At 42.2% G+C, this 19,627-nt stretch overlaps 1 protein-coding gene across 5 annotated transcripts; it reads left to right on the plus strand.

Annotated features, from left to right (window-relative positions):
- Positions 1-3,447: 3,447 nt before the first annotated feature.
- Positions 3,448-18,705, plus strand: LOC112252484 (kelch domain containing 10). 5 transcript variants are annotated; one of them, XM_024423736.2, is made up of 10 exons: positions 3,450-3,699; positions 4,633-4,725; positions 6,812-7,033; positions 7,184-7,338; positions 10,743-10,891; positions 10,969-11,053; positions 11,144-11,210; positions 11,294-11,341; positions 15,687-15,826; positions 15,906-18,705. In XM_024423736.2, exons 1-10 carry the CDS (start codon positions 3,606-3,608, stop codon positions 16,113-16,115), a joined length of 1,263 nt encoding a protein of 420 aa, XP_024279504.1. In that variant the 5' UTR covers positions 3,450-3,605; the 3' UTR covers positions 16,116-18,705. The 5 variants fall into 5 exon arrangements, with proteins under 5 accessions (XP_024279503.1, XP_024279501.1, XP_024279505.1 ...); XM_024423733.2 differs by having other exon boundaries at positions 3,449-3,699; positions 15,687-18,705; XM_024423737.2 differs by lacking the exon at positions 4,633-4,725 and having other exon boundaries at positions 3,449-3,699.
- The last annotated feature ends 922 nt before the right edge of the window (positions 18,706-19,627 follow it).

Below are 19,627 nucleotides of genomic sequence, written 5' to 3' on the forward strand. Positions count from 1 at the left end.
TAAAAATCCTACAGTGTGATTTTCTGGATTTTTTCCCCTCATTTTGTCTGTCATAGTTGAAGTGTGCCTATGTTGAAAATTACAGGCCTCTCTCATCTTTTTAAGTGGGAGAACTTGCACAATTGGTGGCTGACTAAATACTTTTTTGCCCCACTGTATATAGCGCAAGTGAACAGCAAACCTGTTTTTTTTTAAACAAATAAAGCACAATGGCTCTCCCCCATGTGACCTACTTGTTGTGTGTATGTACTGATAATGTTTTAGTATGTGTAACTGATAGATGCACACACACCAAATCAAATTTGATTGGTCACATACACATATTTAGCAGATGTTATTGCTGGTGTAGTGAAATGCTTGTGTTGCTAGTTCCAACAGTGCAGTAATATCTAACAATTTACAACAATACACACAAATCTAAAAGTCAAATAATGGAATTAAGAAATATATAAATATTAGGACAAGCAATGTCGGAGTCGCATTCACTAAAATACATTGGAATAGAATACAGTATATCCATATGAAATGAGTAAAGCAGTATGTAAACATTATTAAAGTGACTAGTGTTCCATTATTAAAGTGACCAGGGATTCCATGTATATGTATATGATGACGGCCTCTAAGGTGCAGGGTTGAGTAACCGGGTGGTAGCCGGCTAGTGATGGCTATTTAACAGTCTGATGGACTTGAGATAGAAGTTGTTTTTCAGTCTCTCAGTCCCAGCTTTGATGCACCTGTACTGACCTCGCCTTCTGGATGATAACGAGGTGAACAGGCCGTGGCTCGGGTGGTTTATGTCCTTGAATATCTTTTTGGCCTTCCTGTGACATCGGGTGCTGTAGGTGTCCTGGAGGGCAGGCAGTGTGCCCCCGGTGATGCGTTGGGCAGACCGCACCACACTCTGGAGAGCCCTGCGGTTCCCGGACAGTGCGGTTGCCGTACTAGACAATGATACAGCCCAACAATTGTGTATCTGTAAAACTTTGTGAGGGTCTTTTTTATTTTTTATTTTACCTTTATTTAACCAGGCAAGTCAGTTAAGAACAAATTCTTATTTTCAATGACGGCCTAGGAACAGTGGGTTAACTGCCTGTTCAGGGGCAGAACGACAGATTTGTACCTTGTCAGCTCGGGGGTTTGAACTTGCAACGCTCTAACCACTAGGCTACTCATCGTTTGATTTGATTTGTGATCTGATTTGCCAAAGGGAGGGTGGGGGAAGGCCTTAGAGAGAAGGAAGAGAGAATAGCAGTGGTTGAGTGCTTTCCCAGCGCAAGTACTACAGTCAATGTGTTGATAGAACTTTAGAAGAGCTTTCCTCAAATTTGCTTTGTTAAAAGTATTTTGTCTGTAATGTATTTTTCGTTATGTGTCGGACTAAGTGGAGGCTCCTCGGAGGAAGAAGGGGAGGACCATCCTCGGCAGTGAATTTCATAAAAATTTAACATTTAAAAACGTATCATTTTTAGATAAAACTATACTAAATATATTCACGTCACCAAATAATGGATTAAAACACACTGTTTTGCATTGAAGGTCCACAGTAGCCTCAACAGCACTCTCTCTAGGGTAGCACCATGGTGAAGGCGGAGGACAGCTAGCTTCCATCCTCTTCTGGGTACATTGACTTCAATACAAATCCTAGGAGGCTCATGGTTCTCACACCCTTCCATAGACTTACACAGTAATTATGATAACTTCCGGAGGACGTCCTCCAACCTATCAGAGCTCTTGCAGCATGAACTGACATGTTGTCCACCCAATCAAAGGATCAAAGAATGAATATAATACGGAAAGCATAAGCTACAGCTATTTTTTTATTTTATTTTTTACCTAACAAGGCAAGTCAGTTAAGAACAAATTCTTATTTTCAATGACGGCCTAGGAACAGTGGGTTAACTCCCTCGTTCAGGAGCAGAACGACAGATTTTTACCTTGTCAGCTCGGGGATTCGTTTTGGCAAACTTTCAGTTACTAGTCCAATGCTCTAACCACTAGGCTACCTGCTATCAAGCATTACAGTGCATAAAATGTGGTGAGTAGTTGACTCAAAGAGAGAGAAAGACAATAGCTGAACAGTTTTGACCAAATTACTTTCTTCAAACAGGAAGGAGAAGCAAGAGAGAGAGATTGTTATTTTTTTCACTTTCAGTTTCACTTAGCTAGTAAATGCAGCTAGCTAGGTTAGCCTTCTCAAACACCCTGCTCAAACAGAAGGATGCTATGTTAGCTGTCTGGCTATGATTATTCAACACAACACTGGACATCTTCCAAGCCAAGGTAGTGTAAGCTTTTGGTTTTACAAATGTATTGCCACCGGGGCCCACCGATGTAAGTGCTAAACTGCTTACTGACTATACATTGTAACGTTAATGCATGATTGTAGCAGGTTTACTCACAAGTTAGTTCTATTAACTTTGTTAACTATGACGTTACTTTAGCTAATATGGCGACAACTATGTTGGCTGTGTGTAGCGGTTATGATATGGTTTGGCTTGTAATTTATTTTTTGCCTGGTCACATACAGCTAATGTGTTGTGCATTGAAGTCCACAAACAAAGAGAAAAGGTGAGAAGAAGAGAGTGCATATGTCACAGTATAACTTTAGTCCGTCCCCTCGCCCATACCCGGGCGCGAACCAGGGACTCTCTGCACACACCAACAACAGTCACCCTCAAAGCATTGTTACCCGTCGCTCCACAAAAGCCACGGCCCTTGCAGAGCTAGGGGAACCACCACTTCAAGGTCTCAGAGCAAGTGACGTCACTGATTGAAACGCTATTTAGCGCGCACCACCGCTAACTAGCTAGCCGTTTCACATAGATGCCAGAAGGAATACAACGTAGCTGCCATGAAAGTGAACAGAATTTAAGTGTGATCAGGGGTGTATTCATTCCGCCAATTCTGTTGAAAAAAGTTTTTAAATGGAACTAAACGGGGGTAACCATACCTGTATTTGTCCAATAGATACTCTCATTTGCAACTGATAGACTAATGATTACACCCCAGATCAGCTAGACGCAGGCAAGAGTGTGCAATGTGGTATTGAATGTGTCACTGTCTGTCAATGTGTCAGCTCAAAATTTGCTCTCGACCTGAGTTCACCTACGTTGTAGAATTTCATTGATAGGCTAGGTTGTAGTAACCTCAATATGGGTACAGGGAACATTTTAGTATCATGTAGTAGCCTAAAACTATCAATGTTACATGAACTGGGTTAATGGAATATAAAAGTCATCCAATATGCTGTAACAGAAATAGGCCATGCTCCCTCATAATAACGGCACTGACCGCGACTGGTCGGACACCAGTAAGACTAGCTGCCGCCTGTTAACCCTGACTACATTTACCACCCATCTGCTTGGAAGTTTGTTTGCAAACAGTTTATAACCCATTTCCCAACGTTTTAGAATGCTGTAACTCTTGAATGCCTCTCGATTATCTGATTGGCTGGAGCATTTCATCTGGCGTGGACGACGTTTCAAGTTGACGTGGATGCATGTCTAGCGAACTGGTGTTTAGTTTTTTTTTGTCCTTATCACGGTTTGTTGCGACATCATTTCAATCGATGAAAGTTTTTATTTACTGTTAGTTACCTTTTCAAAATGTCCTCTGTTGAAGATGGTGAATGTAGTCGCGGCTTGTATCAACTCAACAAATTCGAGAAACTGTCGGGGAGGCCTCCCATCAGAGACTCAGGTTTGTAGCTAGCTGAACTGTTATTTTTCTATCTAGCTGCTATCCATGTAAAACTACCTAGCTAGAATTAGTTAGCTAGCTAAAGTAACTAACTGACGGGCAATCAACAAAAAAAACGAGTCAGTGTAATTGTTTAGGAAGGCATATCTTCGAATTACAATATTAGAGACAGGCGATTAACTTTAGCTTGGACTTTAACCAAGTATTTTAGCCAGCTAACGTTAACTAACGTTAGCGCAGCTTGATACGGAAGTCAACTGTCATGCAAAGAAGACTGACTAATGGTGGGAAGCATACATTTTCCCTCTGTGCAATCCATTGCCAGTCATTTGTACTACTGACTTTGCTGAGTAGAGCTAAATGTATTTCCATAGGAAATATTGTAGTATTGACCAATCAGTGGCAACTACAGTTTTGAAACAACTCAAGTACTGATGTAAGGTTGGAAAATTATCTTTGACTCGAGTCAAAGATACTCTAGATACTGAGTGGCTGGGTAGTGTCAGCCACTTATGTGGTAGCTTCACCACCAAGGCTGTGTCTCTCTCTCTCAAATCACATTTTATTAGTCACATACACATATTTAGCAGCTGTTATTGCGGGTGTAGCGAAATGCTTGTTCCTAGCTCCAACAGTGCAGTAGTGTTTAACAGTACACACAAATCTAAAGTAAAATAATGGAATTAAGAAATATATAAATATTAGGGTACCTGTGTGTGTTCGTCATACAACAATGGACAAGCCACTTGTCTAGCCTATTTGGTTAGACACTAAGCAGGCTTGAACTGAACTCCACCAAAAGCCTATGTTTGGGGTGGAATGTTGGTCTGTCTGCTTTTGTAATGTTTTTGTGGTTTTGTTCTCCGCTAATTGTGTCTGTGTGTGCACATGTCTGTATCATGGCTGGTGATTGTGGTTGGTGATGACTGGCAGGCTCTAAGAAGAGAGTAAGATGGCTTCAGGCTCGGCGGATCTTCTCCCCTTCGTGCCCCAACTTCCGCATCCCTAATAGGTTTCTGAGAGAAGGTGGGTAACTGTAACACCCGAGACTGCAGCCAAGACCACCTCTCTCTTCACCGACCAATGCTAACGCAACTCTAGTGCCCTCAGACTAAAGAATGAGGGATTCAATTTAAGCTGGCCCGGGTTGAACAGGGATAGCAGGGTGCGCCATGTTAAAATTGAACAGTAATCAGCGCCACTTGGTCATCTTGTCAACAAGGCATCATGAAGCATCGTTCAGAAACATCTCTTTTCCATGAAATATATGTTTGAATTTTCAAACTAGGTTTCATTGGGAACGCAGATTAAGCATGCAGATTTATCAAGCTCAATCATTTTTGCATAGAAATACACATTCTTACATATTACTCCACATATTTCACCTACTGTACGTCACTTTTGTTTTGAGCTGCTGTTGGCCAGAACGGGGCATTAATGGAATCCCCTCAATGGCAACTATGTCTCCTACAGTTGGTCAAGCACAAATGTCCTATCTGCTCTTCCACCTCCTCTCCCACTCCCTTGTCCAGTCTGCAGTGCTTCTCTTCTCCCTCTCGTTTCCCCATGACTCAAGGAAATCCACTTGTACCACTCTGCTTCCTTCTCTCTTCCTCCTCTCTTCCTATCTAAACAGCCTCTTCCTCTCCCTTGTAATGGTTCTCGGTCCACTCCACCTCTTCTCTTCCTTCCTGTTCTCTTATCACTTTTATCCCTCTTAGCAAGAGTCTCTCTTACTCTGATTGGCCCTGGTTCCTCCTTTCCTCTTGTCACTCATCCTCTTCAGCTTTCTTTATTGGACCCAGGGAGGCTTTCTCTCCCTCAGTGTCTCTGGGTTTGGATGTACGTTTGTCATGGAGTGTTCTGAGGTCTCGCTTTCTCTGTTCTATTTTTCTGTCTGTGAGTCGGTCATGTTGTTGCTCCTATAACGATTGTCATAATTGTTATAGGAAGCAATTGACCTCCGTGCGCCTAGGAGAAGAAAAAAAAATCACCCAAATGATAATGGTTACAATGATGACTTCACTGTACCACTGCCTCTGAGTGCCATGGAGAATACACTGAGCGCAGAATCATGACCGTCATGCTTGCACCATTACTACAAAGAAAATAGCTTGTTACTTTAAAAAAAAAAAAATTGTGCCCCTAAATTTTTCAACGTAGGCTCATAAATTAGAACGTCAGTGTAGAGCCCTTGACCTGTGCCTCCTATTTTCCTCAGTGTCTGAAAGTACATCCACTTGACTATTTGATCTGTTATTCCACTAAAAACATTCCTCTGGTCTTTTCAACAACAAAATATCTTGAGGCTCAATGATTCCATAGGGCTGTTTAGTCCTTGGCTGTTTACTCAAAGCTCATCATACTGATGCCTGGACATTTAATCAGTACACACAGTGAACTCCACCACCTCCACAGTGGAAATGTTACGAAGTATGTCAATAAGATATGGCTCATTATTCATTTAACATGCAGACTTTCTCCTAAGCCTGTCATATAGGGAGTACTTTAACCACATGCTTGCTTATGTGATGGCTAGGCCTATTTATCTAGATTCTTAAATAATCAGAAATGTTTTAGCATTTGCTTGTTGAAAGCGGTCTGTTTATGCAGCCATGTTCTTGGTAATCTGTGCAGCAGATTACATAATGGCTCTGGGTGGAAATCTGATGGAAACCCCCTGGATTACTTAACTGCATTTTATTTTACTCATGTCTCTGGATCGGCTGCCTGTGACACACAGCTGGGAAATAACAGACTAGGCCTACACATCTATGGCTTTTCAGCCCATGCAAATCATGTAGTGGCGGTCAAGTCAACAAGGGTAGGATACGTGTTTTAGATTGAAATCTAGACAATGTTTCAGGCTCCATTCCAAATAACGGCCCCTTCTGCGCTGTTGTTCCTGCCCTCATGAATCTGGCTGGACTAAATAGGTGAAAACCAGAAAGAGAAAAGGTGGCGCTATTGCTTAAAGATATCGCAGAGATCCACAAAGGGCACTAAATAAGTGCAAGAGGAAGGACAATTCCCCTGTAACCCTGTCTCCTTCTCTCACCCTTGCTCCCTCTTCCATCCATGAAACCCCACTCTTTACTCACCTCCCCCTCAGGTCACTGTGCCCCCCCGGCCCGCAGCGGGCACAGGTGTGTGGCAGACAATGCCAACCTGTATGTGTTTGGAGGATACAATCCTGACTTTGAGGAGGCAGGTGGCTCGGAGAACGAGGACTTCCCTCTTTTCAGGGAGCTGTGGAGGTTTCACTTCGCCACGGCTACCTGGCAACAGGTCCACACAGAGGGCTACATGCCCACCGAGCTGGCTTCCATGTCAGGTAAGGGATTAAGTTGAAGATTGGCTGTCCTTTTATGTACCCATCGATCCATTGCAAAATTAACTTACTTAACCATTATTATCCGTTCCTGGTCAGACTGAGAACAGACCGTTGAACAGTTTGTTTTGTGTTTTTCTCTGTGTGTCTCAGCTGTCTTACACGGCAACAATCTATTGGTGTTTGGGGGCACTGGGATTCCTTTTGGAGAAAGCAACGGGAATGACGTCCATGTCTGCAATGTTCACTACAAACGCTGGAAACTGCTCAACTGCCGAGGGAAGAAACCCAACCGAATCTACGGGCAGGTAAAGAGCTCTCATCTGTTGACCACCTGAGCTGTCCCACTGACACATCGTGTGGTCTGTGGAGAGTTAACGGTTAGCTTTAAACCTGGGCTGTGTAATGGCATTTTCCATTACTCCTACAGTGCATTCAGAAAGTATTCAGAACCATTTACTTTTTATGTTACAGCCTTATTCTAAAATTGATTAAATGGCTTTTTTCCCCTCTTTAATCTACACCCAATGCCCTATAATGACAAAGCAAAAACAATTTTAGTAATGTTAGCAAATTTATTACAAATACAAAACAGAAACATTTACATAAGTATTCAGACCCTTTACTTTGTTGATGCACCTTTGGCAGCGATTACAGCCTCCAGTCTTCTTGGGTATGATGCTACAAGCTTGGAACACCTGTATTTGGGGAGTTTCTCCCATTCTTCTCTGCAGATCCTCTCAAGCTCTGTCAGGTTGGATGGGGAGCGTCGCTGCACAGTTATTTTCAGGTCTCTCCAGAGATGTTCGATCGGGTTCAATTCCAGGCTCTGGCTGGGCCACTCAAGGACATTCAGAGACGTGTCCCAAAGCCACTCCTGCATTGTCTTGGCTTTGTGCTTAGGGTTGTTGACCTGTTGGAAGGTGAACCTTTCCCTCAGTCTGAGTTCCTGAGCGCCCTAGAGCAGGTTTTCATCAAGGATCTCAGTGCTTTGCTCTTTATCTTTCCCTCGATCCTGACTACTCTCTCAGTCCCTACTACTGAAAAACATCACGATACCACCACCAACTTGCTTCACTGTAGGGATGGTACCATGTTACCTCTAGATGTGACTCTTGGCATTCAGGCCAAAGAGTTCAATCTTGATTTCATCAGACCAGAGAATCTTGTTTCTCATGGTCTGGGAGTCTTCAGGTGCCTTTTGGCAAACTCCAAGCGGGCTGTCCTGTGTCTTTTTACTGAGGAGTGGTTTCCATCTGGCAACTCTACCATAAAGGCCTGATTGGTGGAGTGCTGCAGAGATGGGAGAACCTTCTAGAAGGACAACCATCTCCACAGAGGAACTCTAGAGCTCCGTCAGAGTGACCATTCTCTCCGATTGCTCAGTCTGGCCGTGCGGCCAGTTCTAGAAAGAGTCTTGGTGGTTCCAAACTTCTTCCATTTTTCTATGTCTTCTTGGGGCCGTTCAATGCTGCAGAAATCTTTTGGTACCCTTCCACAGATCTGTACCTTGACACAATCCTATCTCGGAACTCTACAGACAATTCCTTCGACCTCATGGCTTGGTTTTTGCTCTGACATGCACTGTCAACTGTGGGACCTTACATAGACAGATGTGTGCCTTTTCAAATCATGTCCAATCAATTGAATTTACCACATGTGGAGTCAAATCATCAAGTTGTAGAAACATCTCAAAGATGATCAATGGAAACAAAATGCATCTGAACTCAATTTTGAGTCTCATATCAAAGGGTCTGAATGCTTACGTAAATAAGGTATTGATGTTTAATAAATTTGGGAAGGAATTGAGAAACATATTTGCTTTGTCACTCTGGGGTATTGTGGGTGTAGATTGATTAAATACAAATCCTCAATCTTAGGATGTCTGAAACGTAACAAAATGTGGAAAAAGTTAAGGGATCTGAATTAGAGGTCGACTGATTTAATTAGGGCCGATTTCAAGTTTTCATAACAATCGGAAATCTGTATTTTTGGACACCGATTTGGCTGATTTAAAAAAAAATATATATTTTTTTAACATCTTTATTTAACTAGGCAAGTCTGTGTTCTTAACTTTCTTATTTTCAATGACGGCCTAGGAACGGTGGGTTAACTGCCTCGTTCAGGGGCAGAACGACTGATTTTTACCTTGTCAGCTCGGGGGATTCAATCTTGCAACCTTACAGTTAACTAGTCCAACGCTCTAACTACCTGATTATATTGCACTCCACAAGGAGCCTGCCTGTCACACGAATGCAGTAAGAAACCAAGGTAAGTTGCTAGCTAGCATTAAACTTAGTTTTTTATAAGATATCTATCAATCAATCATAATCACTAGTTAACTACACATGGTTGATGATATTACTAGTTTATCAAGCGTGTCCAGCGTTGCATATAATCGTTGCGGTGCGTATTCGTGAAAAAGGACTGTCGTTGCTCCAATGTGTTCCTAACCATAAACATCAATGCCTTTTCTTAAAATCAATACACAGAAGTATATATTTTTAAACCTGCATATTTAGCTAAAATGAATCCAGGTTAGAAGGCAATATTAACCAGGTGAAATTGTCACTTCTCTTGCGTTCATTGCACGCAGAGTCAGTGTTTAGGCAACCGTTTGGGCCGGATTCGACCATATTAATGACCTAAGGCTCGTATTTCTGTGTGTTATCATGTTTTAACTAAGTCTATGATTTGATAGAGCAGTCTGACTGAGCGATGGTAGGCACCAGCAGGCTCGTAAGCATTCATTCAAACAGCACTTTCGTGCGTTTGCCAGCAGCTGTTTATGACTTCAAGCCTATCAACTCCCGAGATCAGGTTGGTGTAACCAATGTGAAATGGCTAGCTAGTTAGTGGGGTGCGAGATAATAGCGTTTCAAACGTCACTCGCTCTGAAACTTGGAGTGGTTGTTCACCTTGCTCTGCAAGGGCCGCGGCTTTTGTGGAGCGATGGGTAACGCTGCTTCGAGGGTGGCTGTTGTCGTTGTGTTGCTGGTTCGAGCCCAGGTAGGAGCGAGGAGAGGGACGGAAGCTATACTGTTACACTGGCAATACTAAAGTGCCTATAAGAACATTAAATAGTCAAAGGTTAATGAAATACAAAATGGTATAGAGAGAAATAGTCCTATAATTCCTATAATAACTACAACCTAAAACCTCTTACCTGGGAATATTGAAGACTCATGTTAAAAGGAACCACCAGCTTTCATATGTTCTGAGCAAGGAACTTAAACGTTAGCTTTCTTACATGGCACATATTGCACTTACATTCTTCTCCAACACTTTGTTTTTGCATTATTTAAACCAAATTGAACATGTTTCATTATTTATTTGAGGCTAAATTGATTTTATTGATGTATTATATTAAGTTAAAATAAGTGTTCATTCAGTATTGTTGTAATTGTCATTATTACTAAAACATTTTTTTAAATCGGGCGATTTTAATCGGTATCGGCTTTTTTGGTCCTCCAATAATCGGTATCGGCGTTGAAAAATCAGAATCGTTCACCCTCTAGTCTGAATACTTTCCAAATGCACTATATATGACTTCCTTCCTTTGTCTTTCCTAACCATTGGCTCGATCAAAGTAAATAACTGACACAATTATTTACATTGTTAGTCTGTCCTACTGTATGTAACAAATCACTTGACCGTAAGGACATTCCCCACAACCATGCTCTCTCCCTCATTCCTCCCTCCCTCCTTCCAGGCCATGGCCATCATTAATGGCTATCTGTATGTGTTTGGAGGGACGACAGGCTACGTCTACAGCACAGACCTACACAGGCTGGACCTGACTACCAGGGAGTGGACCCACCTCAAGCCCAACAACCCCCCTACAGACCTGCCAGAGGAAAGGTCAGTCACCCCTCACCTCTTAATCTTCTGGTAGTCCCCCCCCCGCCCACACACACACATCTTAATCTCTCTTTCAGGTACAGACATGAGGTGGCCCATGATGGACAGAGAATATACATCCTAGGAGGCGGGACTTCCTGGACATCATATCCCCTAGACAAAGTACAGTACAGGATGAGAGAACACTGTATGTAAGGTGGTTGTTTTACTGACATATTTTAGCATGGGGGTTTACGTTCTGTTCCCCCTCAGATACATGCCTACAACCTAGAGACTAACTCCTGGGAGGAGATTATCACGAAACCTCATGAAAAAATAGGTTGGTTGCATAAGGGTCTACTGTTGTTCATATACACATTACTGTGCACGCCTGTAAACTGATGTGTGTTCTGTTGTTGTCAGGGTATCCTGCCGCACGACGGTGTCACAGTTGTGTCCAGGTCAGGCAGGGTAAGAACTTTACATCTGTTTACTAGGAATCAGCTCTGTGTGTCCAGGCTAGGGTTAATTTTCAGTAATATTGGTAAATAGCAGGTAATTTATGGTAACTTTGGTAATTTATACTTGATTAACTTGCAAAAATGATTTTAAATCCTATGTAGTGCCTTCAGAAACTATTCTCACCCCTTGACCTTTTTCCACATTTGACCTTTTTCCACATTTGAACTGTTTTAATTGGATTCAATTGAGATTTTGTTACTGGCCTACACACAATACCTCATAATGTCAAAGTAGAATTATGTGTTTTAGAAATTGTACAAATTAATTAACAATGAAAAGCTGAGATGTATTTCGTCAATAAGTATTCAACTCCTTTGTTATGGCAACCCTAAATAAGTTCAGGAGTGAAAATGTGCTAAAATCCCATAATAAGTTGCATGGACTCACTCTGTGTGCAATAATAGTGTGTAACATGATTTTTGAAAAACTACCTCACACATACATCTGTAAGGTCCCTCAGTCAAGCAATGAATTTTAAACACAGATTCAAGACCAGGGAGGTTTTCCAGTGCCTCGCAAAGAACAGCACCTATTGTTAGATGGGTAGAAATAAAAAGCAGGCATTGAATATCCCTTTGAGCATGATGTAGTTTTTAATGACACTTTGGATTGTGTATCAATACACCCAGTCACTACCAAGATACAGACGCCCTTCCTAACTTAGTTGCCGGAAAGGAAGGAAACCTCTCAAGAGATTTCACCGTGAGGCCAATAGTGACTTTATGGGAGGTAATGCTGTAGTTACTCCACAATACTAACATAAATGACAGTGAAAAGAAGGAAGGCTGTACCGAATAAAAATGTTCCAAAACATGCATCCTGTTACAATAAGGCACTAAAGTAAAACTGCTAAAAATTTGTCCTGAATACAAAGCCTTATGTTTGGAGCAAACACAACGCTGCTGAGTACCTTTCTTCATATTTATAAGCATGGTGGTGGCTGCATCATGTTATGGGTATGCTTGTCATCGGCAAGGACTAAGATGTTTTTTAGGATAAAAAGAAACGGAATAGAGCTAAGCACAGGCAAAATCCTAGAGGAAAACCTGTTGGGAGACCAATTCAGCTTTCAGCAATAAACCTAATAACAATAAACCTAATAACCCAAATGTACAATAGAGTTGCTTACAAAGATGGCATTAAATGTTCCCAAGTGGCCTAGTTACAGTTTAACTTACAGTACCAGTCAAAAGTTTGGACATACCTACTTATTCCAGGGTTTTTCTTTATTTGTACTATTTTCTACTTTGTAGAATAAATAGTGAAGACATCAACACTATGATATAACAACTGGAATCATGTAATAACCAAAATTGTTACATTTATCAAAATATATTAGCCCCCCTTTTCCTTGACAGCTTTGCACACTCTTGGTATTCTCTCAACCAGCTTCATGAGGTAGTCACCTGGAATGCATTTCAATTAACAGGTATGTCTTGTTAATTTGTGGAATTTCTTCAATGCGTTTGAGCCGATCAGTTGTGTTATGACAAGGTAGGGGGGTATACAGAAGATAGCCCTATTTGCTAAAAGACCAAGTCCATAATATGGCAAGAACAGCTCAAATAAGCAAAGAGAAACAACAACTTTAAGACATTGACTGACCTTCATGTGGAAAATGTCAAGAACTTTGAAAGTTTCTTCAAGTGCAGTCGCAAAAACCATGAAGCACTATGATGAAACTGGCTCTCATGAGGACCGCCACAGGAAAGGAAGACCCTGAGTTACTTATGCTGCAGAGGACAAGGTAATTAGTTACCAGCCTCAAATTGCAGTCCAAATAAATGCTTCACATAGTTCAAATAGCAGACACATCTCAACATCAACTGTTCAGAGGAAACTGCATGAATCAAGCCTTCATGGTCAAATTGCTGCAAGAAACCACTATTAAAGGACACCAATAATAAGAAGAGACTTGCTTGGGCCAAGAAACACGAGTAATGGATATTAGACTGGTGGAAAATAGTCCTTTGGTCTGATGATTCCAAATTTGAGATTTTTGGTATTAATTGTGTCTTTGAGATGCAGAGTAGGTGAACAGATGCTCTCCGCATGTGTGGTTCCCAGCGTGAAGCAAAGAGGAGGAGGTGTGATTGTGTGGGTGTGCTTTTCTGGTGACACACTGTCTGTGATTGATTTAGAATTCAAGGCACACTTAACCAGCATGGCTACCACAGCATTCTGCAGTGATATGCCATCCCATCTGGTTTGCGCTTAGTCCCACCATCATTTGTTTTTCAACAGGACAATGACCCAAAACTTACCTCCAGGCTGTGTAAGGGCTAATTGACCTGGGAGAGTGACGGAGTGCTGCATCAGATGACCTGGGCTCCACAATCACCTGACTTCAACCCAATTGGGATGAGTTGAGTGAAGGAAAAGCAGCCAACAAGTGCTCAGCATATGTGGGAACTCCTTCAAGACTGTTGGAAAAGCATTCCAGGTGAAGCTGGTTAAGATAATGTCAAGAGTTTGCAAAACTGTCAAAGCAAAGGGTGGCTACTTTGAAGAATCCCAAATATAAAATGTAACACTTTTGGTTGCTACATGATTCCATATGTTATATCATAGTTTGTCTTCACTGTTATTCTACAATGTAGAAAATAGTCAAAATAAAGAAACCCTTGAATGAGTAGGTGTGTCAACTTTTGACTGTTACTGTAAATACGCTTAAATCTATGGCAAGACTTAAATGGCTGTCTAGCAATGATCAACAGCCATTATGGGGTATTGTGCGTGTAAGTAAATGGGTGAGGGGAAAAATCTATTTAATCCATTCTGAATTCAGGATGTCCAGGGATATGAGTACTTTCTAAAGGCATGATATAGTATATATTTTTTATGTGTCCATATTGTGCATTTAGTTTCTAGGGGATAGGCTTTTGGTTCACGAGAAAATAGGCTAATGAAAAGCATCAAATCAATAATGGAATTTAAAATTAACTCCAACTCTGGACTTCAGAACTTCTACCAGTTTGGCACCAAAACGCATACATTAAAGATGTATTAAAAAAAGGATATTTCATGCTAAAACCATGTTAAACACAATGATATTCACTAAATTGATGTTTTATATTTAAGATAATGTTTTACAGCTTTGTCATTTTATTTTTAAATCTTATTTGATATGCAATGAGTACCAAACATTCGGATTCAGAGGTCGAGACAGCATGTGTGGTAGTCAAATAGCAGGTCCGAGACCAGTAGCACGTCCGGTAAACAGGTCAGTGTTCCATAGCCACAGGCAGAACAGTTGAAACTGGAGCGGCAGAACAGTTGAAACTGGAGCAGCAGCACGACCAGGTGGACTGGGGACAGCCAGGAGTCATCAGGCCAGGTAGTCCTGAGGCATGATCTTACGGCTCACATCCTCGAGAGGGAGGGAGAGAGAATTAGTGGGAGCATACTTAAATTCTCACACGACACTAGATAAGACAGGAGAATTACACCAGATATAACAGACTGACTAGTTCCCCAGCACACAAACTAATGCAGCCTAGATACTGGAGGCTGAGACGGGTGGGTCGGGGGACACTGTGGCCCCGTCCGACGATACCCACGGACAGGGCCAACCAGGCAGGATATAACCCCACCCACTTTGCCAAAGCATTGCCCTCACACCACTAGAGGGATATCTACAGACCACCAACTTACTACCCTGAGACAAGGCTGAGAATAGCCCACGAAGGTCTCCCCCACCACACGAGCCAGAGGGGGTGCCAAACCAATGCTTCCCATAGCTGTCAAGTTGTCTGGATGTCGTTTGGGTGGTGGACCATTCTTGATACACACTGGAAACTGTTGAGTGTGAAAAACCCAGTAGCATTGCAGTTCTTGACACAAACCGCTGCGCCTGGCACCCACTACCATACCCCTGTTCAAAGGCATTTAAATCTTTTGTCTTACCCGTTCACCCTCTGAATAGTGCGCGCACACACACACAATCCATGCCTCAAGGCTTAAAAACACTTCTTGAACCTGTCTCCTCATCTACACTGATTGAAGTGATTTAACAGGTGACATCAATAAGGGATCATAGCTTTCACCTGGTCAGTGTGTCATGATAGAGCAGATGTCTTAATGTTTTGTTCACTCTGTGTATTTTACATGTGCTAAGGCCACACATAGGGCCAGAAATAATTGCATAAATGTGATAATCTGAAGTACCCATTACCAAAATTCTGGTAGTTTACCGGTAAACTTTGAAAGTGACCAATAACATACTGTCCCTTTGCTTCCCTAGTCTAGGCTATGGACTGGGAGTCAGTATTCATCCCTCTCTCTCCCCCCTCAGAGGTGTTTCTATGTGGGGGTTACAACGGGGAGCTGATCCTAGCTGACCTGTGGAAGATCAACCTGCAGACCTTCCAGTGGACCAAGCTACCCACCGTCATGCCTGAGCCTGCTTACTTCCACTGTGCTGCAGTCACACCGGTCAGTACATCACACACACACACACTTTTCTGGATGTATGATTTTCAATCACGTCTCTCTCCTCCCTCTCCTCTCCCAGGCTGGCTGTATGTATGTGCATGGTGGAGTGGTGAACATGTCAGAGAACAGGAGGACTGGGTCTCTGTACAAGGTGTGGCTAGTGGTGCCCAGCCTGCTGGAGCTGACCTGGGAGAGGCTGCTAAAGGCCTTCCCTCGCCTGGCTCAGCTCTCCTCCCTGCAGCTTCTCAGCCTGGGCCTCACACACACACTCATCCAGCGCCTCAAGTAGACCACCATGCCCTCACGGCTGACGTGGGAACAGGTCAAAGCAAGGACAGCGGTGAAGGCCAACGGATTGTGGATGGAACTGAGTTGACTCCCTTTCCTGCCACCGCTGAGCAGAGGGACTGAATGGCCAATGGAACAATGAACAGGTGTGTTGGCATATCTGGGAATGGACTGAGGGATGAGAAGCGATGTATATTGTGGACATAACGTCAGGTCATCCTCAAACATTGGATGCCTTTAAAAAAAATAAAGTTTTTAATGTGTGCACTTTGACTGAGTTTGAAATCCCAAGTGGAATGTTTGAAATTTGTGTTGGAGTCCCTGGGACCTGGTGTATTTCAGGGTTTGTTTACCTTCATATTCCATTTAGCCATGGCTTAACTAGTCGAGCAACTAGGAGAGTGGAGTTTTAGTAGAACTTGGGAGTTCACTGAATGCTACTTATTTCACCCTTTTATGTGTTTGCATGCAGCTGACCACACTAATCATACCCGTTATGGTGAGTATTGTTTCAAAGGGCTCTACAGTCTAGGCAAAAGCTCTGCAACGTAGCCGATGGAGGTTAGTTTGCGTAGCTCTCTACGTAGTATTACGTATTCTTTTTTTTGTGCTGCTGAATTTTTAGAACGTGACACAAACGTAGCTCTGTAGACTAAAAACCACTATGGAGAGCCCTTAACTCTACTCATTATTCCTCCCCCCACCCACCACACACATGCTGTTCAAAAGGGAACAGCGGAAACTTTAAACTCAGTGGTTTATTTCCTTAATGCCGAAAGGGACATTTTTAATTTGTCTCTTTTGATACTGTGATGTATAGGTTCCTGAGGGAGACAGACCAGGTACATGATGCTGATAGACATGGTGTCTTGTTTTCTGTAAGGAAGCCCACTGGTAAAGAAACAGCTGCTGCTATGTACGAATTGGTCTCATCTAGAAGGCTGGTGGGGCAAGGCATTGATTTAGGACAGACGGGCAAATCTTGTTCGGTATACTTCACCTCTTGAGCCAGTGTGACTATGTGAACCCCTGTGACAGCACTGTGATTCTCTAGAGCCTGAGTCTTACAACTTCTTAGACACACTGATCACACACACAGCGGGGAATGGTGTGAAACTGTACTGTAGCTCCAAAGTGAAAAGAGCTCACCATTTATTTCATTTAGTGCCTTTTCAGATCATTTTTTCCAGTGTGACAACTGTATTGGTTGTGTAGAGTTCTCTCCTTTTACCACGCATGTGTCCCTGAAGCATGGCTTTTAACTTTACTCCTAGTCACTGACAATATGGAAATGTCCATATAGCCCTCCACCAGTCTCTGTTCCCCCATGCTTTACTAATATGAGCCATTCACTCGCTCATCTTTTAATGTTGTCCTCCTTCCACCTATTCTGTTTACTGACCTTTGGTCAAACCATTCTGTCTATTAGTTCTTTTTATTTTGGTTTCTGAATGTCGATCACGCATAGTGAACCCTTAACTTGTGAATTTGGTTGGACAGACTATGTATAGACTCATTTGGTATGGTGCAGCCCAATATGGTGACCGGAGTGTGGGTGTGTCGAAAGGAGTGGGTGTATGGAAAGTGAATCAGCTAATTGGGCAGATTTGTTGCCACTCGACTGTTTTGCCTGTCAGTTTAAGCCAGTGCGAATGACTAGTGCACCCGGTCTTGTATTGTTCCAGCACTACACGGCTGACTCAAATAACCAAATCATCATTTGTTGATTTATTTGAATCAGCTGTGTAGCGCTGGGGCAAAAACCACAATGTGCATCTCTTGGGGTCCCCAGGAAACTCTGGTGTAACCTAATAGCAGAGTGCTACTATCCTTTCCACGCGCCCACTCACCCATACTCCGGGCGTCATATTGGGCTGCAGCTACCCCCTTCTGCATTTATCCTATTTTTGCTTTTAAAGATGTGCACCAGTGTCTTCAGGTCATTTTAACATTAAACCAAACTGGAGATGTATCTGGTGGAAAAACCAATTAAATCACGATTCTGCCTTTTTAACTTTTCAACAATGTTGGGTTTAATCTCTAATATCCCACACATTTTCCCTGTCAGTTAGACTGATAGCATGTAACTCACATGTCACCTCTGGTCCTCCTTTTTTATACTATAGTTTCTGCACAGAACACAGGTGCTCAGTCTGAAATCAATGCCAATCCTCTTGCCCCCTGGCTACTACTTGTAGATCTGGAAGACTAGCGTTGGCTTCTGACATGTTTCTTACACCCACTCACATCTTTTAGGATCATGAGAAGTATCAAGGGATAGTGCCTAAGGGTTGATTTTGGACTGGGAAATTTGCCTTTGCTATAACTCTAATTTTTTGGGAAACTGTGGGCTTCTGTATGAGACAGTACACCCAGTGGTCTACTGTTTTGTTGGTAATCTATGGAATAGATTTTGGAACTCCATGTCAACCTGTGAATGTAGTCACTTTACACACGCTGTACTGAATGTGGATGGACAAACAACCCGACTCGGCACAATTAAAGGCAATCATGATGCTGTCATGACTCCATTTAGGTTTTTTTATTTAATTGTTTGAATCAATAAATGTACTGTAAGCACTTTTTAAAAATGTTGTTTGACCGGTGTATTATTTGGCCTGAAAATCCAGGTACTATGTATTTAATTTAACCGACTCCCTTTCAAACACAACTTGTTTTGACTTTGTATTATACTGAACAAAAATATAAATGCAACGTGTTGGTCCCATGTTTCAGGGGCTGGAAAAAAAAGATCCCGGAAATGTCCCATAGGCACAAAAAGTGTATTTCTCTCAAATGTTGTGCACACATTTGTTTACATCCCTGTTAGTGAGCATTTCTCCTTTACCAAGATACTGCACCCACTTGACATATGGCGTCTCAAGAAGCTGATTGAACGGCATGATCATTACACAGGTGCACCTTTACAAAGGCCACTCTGAAATGTGCAATTTTGTCACAAAACAATGCTCAGATGTCTCAAGTTGAGGGAGCGTGCAGTTGGCACACTAACTGTAGAAATGTCCACCAGAGCTGTTGACAGAATTGAATTGAATGATCATTTCTTTACCATAAGCCGCCTCACATAGGTTGAATTTCGACCGACCTCACAACTTCTGTCCATGTGTAACCACGCCAGCCCAGGACTTCCACATCTGTCTTCTTCCCCAGCAGGATTGTCTGAGATCAACTACCCGGACAGCTGATGAAATTAAGTATTTCTGTCTAGATTTAAAGTGTTCTGAAAAATGTACACAAACTATGAGTTCATAAGGAAACAAGGGAATTGAAATAAAAATCATTAGGCCCTAATCTATGGATCTTTATGTGCTTTATTAATGTGCTTTATTAATCTGATTGTAAAAAATACATTTTGTAATGCAGGAAAAAGTCCAACTTTGATAATTGTCATGCTTGGGTCGGGTGGATGACAGACTTTTGACAAGTGAAGTGGCTGACGTTTCAAAAAGGTTCCATTAACCATAGTGATCTGGAAGTCTGGATAGGCCCTTT

Source organism: Oncorhynchus tshawytscha, linkage group LG06, assembly GCF_018296145.1.
Source record: "Oncorhynchus tshawytscha isolate Ot180627B linkage group LG06, Otsh_v2.0, whole genome shotgun sequence".
NCBI classification, from domain to species: domain Eukaryota; kingdom Metazoa; phylum Chordata; class Actinopteri; order Salmoniformes; family Salmonidae; genus Oncorhynchus; species Oncorhynchus tshawytscha.

Coding starts and splice junctions, on each gene's coding strand:
- LOC112252484 (XM_024423733.2), top strand. CDS start 3,606: ATGTCCTCTGTTGAAGATGGTGAATGTAGTCGCGGCTTGTATCAACTC. Junction 4,726..6,811: donor TAATAGGTTTCTGAGAGAAG/GTGGGTAACTGT, acceptor CCTCCCCCTCAG/GTCACTGTGCCCCCCCGGCC. Junction 11,054..11,143: donor CATCATATCCCCTAGACAAA/GTACAGTACAGG, acceptor GTTCCCCCTCAG/ATACATGCCTACAACCTAGA.